This window comes from Borostomias antarcticus (assembly GCF_949987555.1).
Source record: "Borostomias antarcticus genome assembly, chromosome: 26".
Taxonomy (NCBI): Eukaryota; Metazoa; Chordata; class Actinopteri; order Stomiiformes; family Stomiidae; genus Borostomias; species Borostomias antarcticus.
Genome location: NC_140259.1, coordinates 436561 through 448540, shown reverse-complemented (window position 1 = coordinate 448540; position 11980 = coordinate 436561). Strand labels below are relative to the sequence as shown.

The window sequence follows — 11980 nt, the reverse complement described above, 5'->3', positions numbered from 1 at the left end:
GGAGAGAGAGAGAGAGAGGGATGTAGACAGTGGGAGGGAGGGGAAGAGAAACAGCGACAGCGGTAGAAAGTAAATAAATACGTAATGAAAAACTAGGCCTGGCCTGGCGGGTGGGTCTACAGTAGCAGCTGTGTGTGTGTGTGTGTGTGTGTGTGTGTGGTACTCACCCAGACCATGTGGTGGACGGTGTAGATGGTGTGTGTGTGTGTGTGTGTGTGTGTGTGGTGTGGTGTGTGGGTGTGCGTGGTGTATGTGTGTGTGGTACTCACCCAGACCATGTGGTGGACGGTGTAGATGGTGTGTGTGTGTGTGTGTGTGTGTGGTGTGGTGTGTGGGTGTGCGTGGTGTGTGTGTGTGTGGTACTCACCCAGACCATGTGGTGGACTGTGAATATGGTGTGTGTGTGTGTGTGTGTGTGGGGGACTCACCCAGACCATGTGGTGGACGGTGTAGATGGTGTGTGTGTGTGTGTGTGTGTGTGTGTGGGACTCACCCAGACCATGTGGTGGACTGTGTAGGTGGTGTGTGTGTGTGTGTGTGTGTGTGTGTGTGTGTGTGTGTGTGTGTGTGTGTGTGTGTGGGACTCACCCAGACCATGTGGTGGACGGTGTAGATGTCTGAGTCTCCCATGTAGACCCGGATGGCGCGCAGCGTGAAGCCGTACTTCTTGCCGGCCCGGTGGATGGTGATGGCGGGCTTGGCGTTGGTCACGGCCGGGACAGGTCCCGGCTGGGGGACGAGTCCCGGGACGACGGGTTGGACGAGAGGGAGTGGGGAGACATGGGGCTGGCCAATGGGAGGCTCCGTGGTGGTCTGGGGGAGGGGTCGAGGATGGGTTCAATGATAATCGGGGTACGCTCACAAACGCGTGCGCACGTATAAATATTGCTGTCACACGCAACACACACACACACACACACACACACACACACACACACACACACACACACACACACACACACACAGGCGGAGAGGACGTACCAGTGGGGATCATGAGGGAGAGGGTGGTGGCGGAGGCGGATTTGATGACCTTGTTGAGCGGCCTGGAGGGCGTGTCCCCGGACAGCAGGCGGTGGCGAGCCCTGCGCGCCGCCAGGTCACTGATGGCCTTGGGGGTGGAGCTATCAGCGCCCGACCCCGCCCGCTCACACACGTCACCAGAACTACCCGCTACAGAGAGGGAGGGAGGGAGAGAGAGAGAGAGAGAGAGAGAGAGAGAGAGAGAGAGAGAGAGGGAGAGAGAGAGAGAGAGAGAGAGAGAGAGAGAGGGAGAGAGAGGGAGAGAGAGAGAGAGGGAGAGAGAGAGAGAGAGAGAGAGAGAGAGAGATCAGTGAAGGTTTATGAAACTGACATTTCTCTGTCTCACTTCATAGTAAACACCAGAGGAACAGCAGACGGCACAAAGACCTGTAGATTTCAGAAGCGGGTGCAGAGAGACGAGCAGAGAGATGGTCAGAGAGATGGTCAGAGAGACAGTGAGAGAGAGGGTCAGAGAGACAGTGAGAGAGACAGTGGGAGAGATGTTGGGAGAGACAGTGGGAGAGACAGTGGGAGAGACAGTGAGAGAGACGGTGGGAGAGAGGGTGAGAGACGCGGTCAGAGAGACGGTCACAGAGACGTCGGGGGGCTGTACTGACGTGTGAGCGTGGCTCTGCTGAGCTGGCTGGCGGTGGAGCCGGGGGTGGTGGGCGACTCGTCCAGGCTCAGCTCCCTCTCCAGGGGCAGCTCTGGGATGGAGAGGGGCAGGTCCTCGGAGCGCGGGCCCCTGACCGCCGCCGTCGGCCCCAGCAGGCCGGGGCTCTTCCTGCTGCCCCCCTCCTCCTCGGAGGAGATGGCGAAGCGCGGCGTCTCGATGATGGCGGAGCAGCAGCGGCGCCGGACCGTCAGCGGGGGGCTGGAGTCACTCTCCGTGTGGGACGACTCGGACACAGACAGGCGCTTACGCAGGCTGCACACACACACACACACACACACACACACACACACACACACGAGACACATACACACACACACGAGACACATACACACACACACACACACACACACACACGAGACACACACACACATAAGACACACACACACACACAAATACACAAACATTAACACACTGTGTGCAAACTCCTATGGTCACCAAACATTTTGGTGGCGAGCGAAATTCCCTTGAGATGGAAGAGCCAAATCCTCAAACCACATTCACCTGCATTTACTGAAGGGTGAGCGAGCCCTGGTCTATAGAAGATAGGTCTATAGAAGATAGGTCTATAGAAGATAGGGGTGAAGGAGCCCTGGTCTATAGTAGATAGGGGTGAAGGAGTCTATAGTAGATAGGGGTGAAGGAGTCTATAGTAGATAGGGCTGAAGGAGTCTATAGTAGATAGGGGTGAAGGAGTCTATAGTAGATAGTGGTGAAGGAGTCTATAGTAGATAGGGGTGAAGGAGTCTATAGTAGATAGGGGTGAAGGAGTCTATAGTAGATAGGGGTGAAGGAGTCTATAGTAGATAGGGGTGAAGGAGTCTATAGTAGATAGGGGTGAAGGAGTCTATAGTAGATAGGGGTGAAGGAGTCTATAGTAGATAGGGGTGAAGGAGTCTATAGTAGATAGGGGTGAAGGAGTCTATAGTAGATAGGGGTGAAGGAGTCTATAGTAGATAGGGGTGAAGGAGTCTATAGTAGATAGGGGTGAAGGAGTCTATAGTAGATAGGGGTGAAGGAGTCTATAGTAGATAGGGGTGAAGGAGTCTATAGTAGATAGGGGTGAAGGAGTCTATAGTAGATAGGGGTGAAGGAGTCTATAGTAGATAGGGGTGAAGGAGCCCTGGTCTATAGTAGATAGGGCTGAAGGAGTCTATAGTAGATAGGGGTGAAGGAGTCTATAGTAGATAGGGGTGAAGGAGTCTATAGTAGATAGGGGTGAAGGAGTCTATAGTAGATAGGGGTGAAGGAGCCCTGGTCTATAGTAGATAGGGGTGAAGGAGTCTATAGTAGATAGGGGTGAAGGAGTCTATAGTGGATAGGGGTGAAGGAGTCTATAGTAGATAGGGGTGAAGGAGTCTATAGTAGATAGGGGTGAATGAGTCTATAGTAGATAGGGGTGAAGGAGTCCTGGTCTATAGTAGATAGGGGTGAAGGAGTCCTGGTCTATAGTAGATAGGGGTGAAGGAGTCTATAGTAGATAGGGCTGAAGGAGTCTATAGTAGATAGGGGTGAAGGAGTCTATAGTAGATAGGGGTGAAGGAGTCTATAGTAGATAGGGGTGAAGGAGTCTATAGTAGATAGGGGTGAAGGAGTCTATAGTAGATAGGGGTGAAGGAGTCTATAGTAGATAGGGGTGAAGGAGTCTATAGTAGATAGGGGTGAAGGAGCCCTGGTCTAGAGTAGATAGAGGTGAAGGAGTCTATAGTAGATAGGGCTGAAGGAGTCTATAGTAGATAGGGGTGAAGGAGTCTATAGTAGATATGGGTGAAGGAGCCTGGTCGTTAGTAGATAGGGGTGAAGGAGTCTATAGTAGATAGGGGTGAAGGAGTCTATAGTAGATAGGGGTGAAGGAGTCTATAGTAGAAAGGGGTGAAGGAGTCTATAGTAGATAGGGGTGAAGGAGTCTATAGTAGATAGGGGTGAAGGAGTCTATAGTAGATAGGGGAGAAGGAGTCTATAGTAGATAGGGGTGAAGGAGTCCTGGTCTATAGTAGATAGGGGTGAAGGAGTCTATAGTAGATAGGGGTGAAGGAGTCTATAGTAGATAGGGCTGAAGAAGTCTATAGTAGATAGGGGTGAAGGAGTCTATAGTAGATAGGGGTGAAGGAGTCTATAGTAGATAGGGTGAAGGAGTCTATAGTAGATAGGGCTGAAGGAGTCTATAGTAGATAGGGGTGAATGAGTCTATAGTAGATAGGGGTGAAGGAGTCTATAGTAGATAGGGGTGAAGGAGTCTATAGTAGATAGGGGTGAAGGAGTCTATAGTAGATAGGGGTGAAGGAGTCTATAGTAGATAGTGGTGAATGAGTCTATAGTAGATGGGGGTGAAGGAGTCTATAGTAGATAGGGGTGAAGGAGTCTATAGTATATAGGGCTGAAGGAGTCTATAGTAGATAGGGGTGAAGGAGTCTATAGTAGATAGGGGTGAAGGAGTCTATAGTAGATAGGGGTGAAGGAGCCCTGGTCTATAGTTATAGAGGTGAAGGAGTCTATAGTAGATAGGGGTGAAGGAGTCTATAGTAGATAGGGGTGAAGGAGTCTATAGTAGATAGGGGTGAAGGAGTCTATAGTAGATAGGGGTGAAGGAGTCTATAGTTATAGAGGTGAAGGAGTCTATAGTAGATAGGGGTGAAGGAGTCTATAGTAGATAGGGGTGAAGGAGTCTATAGTTATAGAGGTGAAAGAGTCTATAGTAGATAGGGGTGAAGGAGTCTATAGTAGATAGGGGTGAAGGAGTCTTTAGTAGATAGGGGTGAAGGAGTCTATAGTAGATAGGGGTGAAGGAGTCTATAGTAGATAGGGGTGAAGGAGTCTATAGTAGATAGGGGTGAAGGAGTCCTGGTCTATAGTAGATAGGGGTGAAGGAGTCTATAGTAGATAGGGGTGAAGGAGTCTATAGTAGATAGGGGTGAAGGAGTCTATAGTAGATAGGGGTGAAGGAGCCCTGGTCTATAGTTATAGAGGTGAAGGAGTCTATAGTAGATAGGGGTGAAGGAGTCTATAGTAGATAGGGGTGAATGAGTCTATAGTAGATAGGGGTGAAGGAGTCCTGGTCTATAGTAGATAGGGGTGAAGGAGTCTATAGTAGATAGGGGTGAAGGAGTCTATAGTGGATAGGGGTGAAGGAGTCTATAGTAGATAGGGGTGAAGGAGTCTATAGTAGATAGGGGTGAAGGAGTCTATAGTAGATAGGGGTGAAGGAGTCTATAGTAGATAGGGGTGAAGGAGTCTATAGTAGATAGGGGTGAAGGAGTCCTGGTCTATAGTAGATAGGGGTGAAGGAGTCTATAGTAGAAAGGGGTGAAGGAGTCTATAGTAGATAGGGGTGAAGGAGTCTATAGTAGATAGGGGTGAAGGAGTCTATAGTAGATAGGGGAGAAGGAGTCTATAGTAGATAGGGGTGAAGGAGTCCTGGTCTATAGTAGATAGGGGTGAAGGAGTCTATAGTAGATAGGGGTGAAGGAGTCTATAGTAGATAGGGCTGAAGGAGTCTATAGTAGATAGGGGTGAAGGAGTCTATAGTAGATAGGGGTGAAGGAGTCTATAGTAGATAGGGTGAAGGAGTCTATAGTAGATAGGGCTGAAGGAGTCTATAGTAGATAGGGGTGAAGGAGTCTATAGTAGATAGGGGTGAAGGAGTCTATAGTAGATAGGGGTGAAGGAGTCTATAGTAGATAGGGGTGAAGGAGTCTATAGTAGATAGGGGTGAAGGAGTCTATAGTAGATAGTGGTGAATGAGTCTATAGTAGATGGGGGTGAAGGAGTCTATAGTAGATAGGGGTGAAGGAGTCTATAGTATATAGGGCTGAAGGAGTCTATAGTAGATAGGGGTGAAGGAGTCTATAGTAGATAGGGGTGAAGGAGTCTATAGTAGATAGGGGTGAAGGAGCCCTGGTCTATAGTTATAGAGGTGAAGGAGTCTATAGTAGATAGGGGTGAAGGAGTCTATAGTAGATAGGGGTGAAGGAGTCTATAGTAGATAGGGGTGAAGGAGTCTATAGTAGATAGGGGTGAAGGAGTCTATAGTTATAGAGGTGAAGGAGTCTATAGTAGATAGGGGTGAAGGAGTCTATAGTAGATAGGGGTGAAGGAGTCTATAGTTATAGAGGTGAAAGAGTCTATAGTAGATAGGGGTGAAGGAGTCTATAGTAGATAGGGGTGAAGGAGTCTTTAGTAGATAGGGGTGAAGGAGTCTATAGTAGATAGGGGTGAAGGAGTCTATAGTAGATAGGGGTGAAGGAGTCTATAGTAGATAGGGGTGAAGGAGTCCTGGTCTATAGTAGATAGGGGTGAAGGAGTCTATAGTAGATAGGGGTGAAGGAGTCTATAGTAGATAGGGGTGAAGGAGTCTATAGTAGATAGGGGTGAAGGAGCCCTGGTCTATAGTTATAGAGGTGAAGGAGTCTATAGTAGATAGGGGTGAAGGAGTCTATAGTAGATAGGGGTGAAGGAGCCCTGGTCTATAGTTATAGAGGTGAAGGAGTCTATAGTAGATAGGGGTGAAGGAGTCTATAGTAGATAGGGGTGAAGGAGTCTATAGTAGATAGGGGTGAAGGAGTCCTGGTCTATAGTAGATAGGGGTGAAGGAGTCTATAGTAGATAGGGGTGAAGGAGTCTATAGTAGATAGAGGTGAAGGAGTCTATAGTAGATAGGGGTGAAGGAGTCTATAGTAGATAGGGGTGAAGGAGTCTATAGTAGATAGGGGTGAAGGAGTCTATAGTAGATAGTGGTGAAGGAGTCTATAGTAGAGAGCATTTCTAGGGTGTGTGTTGTGGGGACAGGGTGAAGGAGTCTATAGTAGATGGTGTTTCTAGGGTGTGTGTTGTGGGGACAGCGGTGTGGGGACAGGGTGAAGGAGTGTATAGTAGATGGTGTTTCTAGGGTGTGTGTTGAGGGGACAGCGGTGTGGGGACAGGGTGAAGGAGTGTATAGTAGATGGTGTTTCTAGGGTGTGTGTTGTGGGGGCAGCGGTGTGGGGACAGGGTGAAGGAGTGTATAGTAGATGGTGTTTCTAGGGTGTGTGTTGTGGGGACAGCGGTGTGGGGACAGGGTGAAGGAGTGTATAGTAGATGGTGTTTCTAGGGTGTGTGTTGTGGGGACAGGGTGAAGGAGTGTATAGTAGATGGTGTTTCTAGGGTGTGTGTTGTGGGGGCAGCGGTGTGGGGACAGGGTGAAGGAGTGTATAGTAGAGTGTTTCTAGGGTGTGTGTTGTGGGGACAGCGGTGTGGGGACAGGGTGAAGGAGTGTATAGTAGAGAGTGTTTCTAGGGTGTGTGTTGTGGGGACAGCGGTGTGGGGACAGGGTGAAGGAGTCTATAGTAGAGGGTGTTTCTAGGGTGTGTGTTGTGGGGACAGCGGTGTGGGGACAGGGTGAAGGAGTGTATAGTAGAGTGTTTCTAGGGTGTGTGTTGTGGGGACAGCGGTGTGGGGACAGGGTGAAGGAGTCTATAGTAGATGGTGTTTCTAGGGTGTGTGTTGTGGGGACAGCGGTGTGGGGACAGGGTGAAGGAGTGTATAGTAGAGAGTGTTTCTAGGGTGTGTGTTGTGGGGACAGCGGTGTGGGGACAGGGTGAAGGAGTGTATAGTAGAGTGTTTCTAGGGTGTGTGTTGTGGGGACAGCGGTGTGGGGACAGGGTGAAGGCGTGTATAGTAGAGAGTGTTTCTAGGGTGTGTGTTGTGGGGACAGCGGTGTGGGGACAGGGTGAAGGAGTCTATAGTAGATGGTGTTTCTAGGGTGTGTGTTGTGGGGACAGCGGTGTGGGGACAGGGTGAAGGAGTGTATAGTAGATGGTGTTTCTAGGGTGTGTGTTGTGGGGACAGCGGTGTGGGGACAGGGTGAAGGAGTCTATAGTAGATGGTGTTTCTAGGGTGTGTGTTGTGGGGACAGCGGTGTGGGGACAGGGTGAAGGAGTGTATAGTAGATGGTGTTTCTAGGGTGTGTGTTGTGGGGACAGCGGTGTGGGGACAGGGTGAAGGAGTGTATAGTAGAGTGTTTCTAGGGTGTGTGTTGTGGGGACAGCGGTGTGGGGACAGGGTGAAGGAGTGTATAGTAGAGAGTGTTTCTAGGGTGTGTGTTGTGGGGACAGCGGTGTGGGGACAGGGTGAAGGAGTCTATAGTAGATGGTGTTTCTAGGGTGTGTGTTGTGGGGGCAGCGGTGTGGGGACAGGGTGAAGGAGTGTATAGTAGATGGTGTTTCTAGGGTGTGTGTTGTGGGGGCAGCGGAGCGCTCACATCTCTGGCGAGCCCACCAGCCAGGAGCGGTCCCGGGACTTGAGTCCGCTGAGGCTGTCCACGCGCTCCGCCCCCTCCTCACTCAGGCTGCGCTTGGTGGGCGGGGGGGTCCGCTTCTCCTCATGGAGGGACAGGCGCTCCATACTGCTGTACACCTGGACACACACACACACACACACACACACACACACACACACACACACACACACACACACACACACACACACAGAGGAAGGTCACTGTTTGATCGGCAGCACTTAAAAATGAAAGATTGTGTGGTGTGTGTGTGTTTGTGTGTACTGTATGAGTGTTCAAGTCCAAGTCGGCAACAGTCCGGGGCGAGTCCCTGTTACCCTAGTCCCCGTTACCCTAGTCCCCGTTACCCTAGTCCCCGTTACCCTAGTCCCCGTTACCCTAGTCCCCGTTACCTTAGTCCCCGTTACCTTAGACCCCGTTACCCTAGTCCCCGTTACCCTAGTCCCCGTTACCTTAGACCCCGTTACCCTAGTCCCCGTTACCCTAGTCCCCGTTACCTTAGTCCCCGTTACCCTAGTCCCCGTTACCCTAGTCCCCGTAACCCTAGTCCCCGTTAACCTAGTCCCCGTTACCCTAGTCCCCGTTACCCTAGTCCCCGTTACCCTAGTCCCCGTTACCCTAGTCCCCGTAACCCTAGTCCCCGTTACCCTAGTCCCCGTTACCCTAGTCCAATGATCGAGTCTGAGTCATCCGTGCTCCATTCTGAGTCTGAGTCCGAGTCCTGGACTGGCTACCTTGATCTGGGGGAGCAGGAGGAGAACTGACTACCTTGATCTGAGGAGCAGGAGGAGAACTGACTACCTTGATCTGGGGGAGCAGGAGGAGAACTGACTACCTTGATCTGGGGGAGCAGGAGGAGAACTGACTACCTTGATCTGGGGGAGCAGGAGGAGAACTGACTACCTTGATCTGGGGGAGCAGGAGGAGAACTGACTACCTTGATCTGAGGAGCAGGAGGAGAACTGACTACCTTGATCTGGGGGAGCAGGAGGAGAACTGACTACCTTGATCTGGGGGAGCAGGAGGAGAACTGACTACCTTGATCTGGGGGAGCAGGAGGAGAACTGACTACCTTGATCTGGGGGAGCAGGAGGAGAACTGACTACCTTGCTGAATCTGGGGGAGCAGGAGGAGAACTGACTACCTTGCTGAACCTGGGGGAGCAGGAGGAGAACTGACTACCTTGATCTGGGGGAGCAGGAGGAGAAGTGACTACCTTGCTGAACCTGGGGGAGCAGGAGGAGAACTGTCGGATCTCCACATGTTCGTCATCGTTGGTGTCCTCCTCCTCTTCAGAGTCCACATGGTGATACCGGTCTGAGCGAGCTACAGAGAGAGAGAGAGAGAGAGAGAGGGAAGGGGGGGGGGGAGAGAGACAGGGGGGGGGGGGAGACAGGGGGAAAAAGAGAGGGAGAGAGAGGAAGGGAGAAAGAGAGGGAGAGAGGAGAGAGAGAGGGAGAGAGAGGGTGAAAGAGAGAAATCAGTGAAGGTTTACGAAACTGCCGTTTCACCGTCCGACTTGAAAGAGAGAGAGAGAGAGAGAGAGAGAGACAGAGACAGAGAGTGCGGTATGAGAGTGTGTGTGTACTGACTGTCAAAGTAGAGAGAGAGAGAGAGAGAGAGAGAGAGAGACAGAGACAGAGACAGAGAGAGAGAGAGAGAGAGAGAGAGTGAGAGTGAGAGACGGAGAGAGAGAGAGAGAGAGAGAGAGAGAGAGACAGAGAGAGAGAGAGAGAGAGAGAGACAGAGAGAGAGAGTGGTGTGTGAGTGTGAGTGTGTACTAACTGTCAAAGTAGCTGGTGTCGTCCTCAGACTCCAGCTGAGGAATGAATTCTGCCTTCTGTCTCAGGAGACTGTTCCAGTCCAGGTCTGAGAAGAAACGGTGCTGCTTCACCTCAAACGCACTCCCTGAGAGAAGAGAGAAGAGAGAGAGAGAGAGAGAGAGGGGGAGAGAGAGAGAGAGAGAGAGAGAGAGAGAGGGGGAGAATGAGAAAGAGAGAGAGAGACAAAGGGAGAGAGACGCATCATTCTACTGTAGAATGTTATAAATGTCATAATCTTTTCAAAAGCGCACACTATCAAAGGCATGGCTCTGTATGGGCTTGGGATGGTGCTGTGTGTTACCTGAGCCCTGTGTGTTACCTGTGTGTTGCCTGTGTGTTACCTGTGCCCTGTGTGTTACCTGTGCCCTGTGTGTTACCTGTGTGTTACCTGTGTGTTACCTGTGTGTTACCTGTGCCCTGTGTGTTACCTGTGCCCTGTGTGTTACCTGTGTGTTACCTGGGCCCTGTGTGTTACCTGTGTGTTACCTGTGCCCTGTGTGTAACCTGTGTGTTACCTGTGCCCTGTGTGTTACCTGTGTGTTACCTGGGCCCTGTGTGTTACCTGTGTGTTACCTGTGCCCTGTGTGTAACCTGTGTGTTACCTGTGCCCTGTGTGTTACCTGTGTGTTACCTGGGCCCTGTGTGTTACCTGTGTGTTACCTGTGCCCTGTGTGTAACCTGTGTGTTACCTGTGCCCTGTGTGTTACCTGTGCCCTGTGTGTTACCTGTGCCCTGTGTGTTACCTGTGTGTTACCTGTGTGTTACCTGTGTGTTACCTGTGCCCTGTGTGTTACCTGTGCCCTGTGTTACCTGTGCCCTGTGTGTTACCTGTGCCCTGTGTGTTACCTGTGCCCAGTCTCTCCAGGGGGTTCTGTCTCAGGAGCTTGGAGATGAGGTCCTGGGCATCATGGGGGAGAGCCTCCTCCTCCTCTGGCCAGATGATCTCATCTACACACACACACACACACACACTTAGACGCTGCAGTACACAGTGCAGACCCTCCCTTCCCTCCTGACTGGTGTGTGTGAGTGCTTGAGGCGTCCTGTCCTGTGTCCTCACCGCTGATGACCTGTCCAAACAGTTCCTCAGGCGTGTCCCCGAAGAACGGGGCGCAGCCCACCAGGAACTCGTACAGGATGATGCCCATGGCCCACCAGTCCACCGGCTTCCCATAGCCCTGCCTCAGGATCACCTCCGGGGCGATGTACTCCGGGGTCCCGCACACCTACACACACACACACACACACACAGACGCACACACACACACATCATTACCAAACACAGTATAATCCCCACTGTCACCCCGTACGTATATCACCTTCACAGACAGAACACACACACACACCCACCCCCACCCCCCCACACACACACACACACACACACACACACACACACACACACACACATTAGATGCTGTATGAACACACAAGGATCCTGGGTAGAAGACATACAGGTGCATCTGAGAAAATTAGAACATTGTGAAAAAGGCCATTATTATTTAAACTGTGAAACTTTCATGTATTCTACATCCATTACACAAAGTGAAATATTTCAAGCCTTTTTTGTTTTAATCTTTATGATTGTACAGTATGTTCAGCATGTTCATTTATACACTCGATACTTGGTGGGGGCTCCTTTTGTACAAATTACTGCATCAACGTGGAGCAACATGGAGGCAATCAGCCTTGAAATATTTCACTACATGTGTAATGAATCTATAATATATGAAAGTTTCACTTTTGGAATCAAATTACGGAAAATAATGAACTTTCCACCATATTGTAATGTTCTGAGATGCACCTGTGTAGATATAGAGAGTGTGGAGTGAGGAGCTTGGACATGGACATCTCATCTGTGTAGATATAGAGAGTGTGGAGTGAGGAGCTTGGACATGGACATCTCATCTGTGTAGATATAGAGAGTGTGGAGCGAGGAGCTTGGACATGGACATCTCATCTGTGTAGATATAGAGAGTGAGGAGCGAGGAGCTTGGACATCTCATCTGTGTAGATATAGAGAGTGTGGAGCGAGGACATCTCATCTGTGTAGATATAGAGAGTGAGGAGCGAGGAGCTTGGACATGGGCATCTCATCTGTGTAGATATAGAGAGTGTGGAGCGAGGAGCTTGGACATGGACATCTCATCTGTGTAGATATAGAGAGTGTGGAGCGAGGAGCTTGGACATGGACAT

General features: G+C 50.6%; 1 protein-coding gene across 1 annotated transcript in view; it reads right to left on the bottom strand.

Moving 5' to 3' along the window:
- mast2 (microtubule associated serine/threonine kinase 2) overlaps positions 1-11980 on the bottom strand; it is a gene marked incomplete at both ends in the record, with an annotated part of 222871 nt that overhangs the window by 4131 nt on the left and 206760 nt on the right. The window contains 10 exon segments of the mRNA XM_084459068.1: positions 589-719; positions 722-799; positions 802-813; positions 982-1170; positions 1638-1948; positions 7929-8083; positions 9181-9290; positions 9750-9872; positions 10634-10735; positions 10848-11013. Coding sequence (XP_084315194.1) covers positions 589-719; positions 722-799; positions 802-813; positions 982-1170; positions 1638-1948; positions 7929-8083; positions 9181-9290; positions 9750-9872; positions 10634-10735; positions 10848-11013 — 1377 coding nt within the window.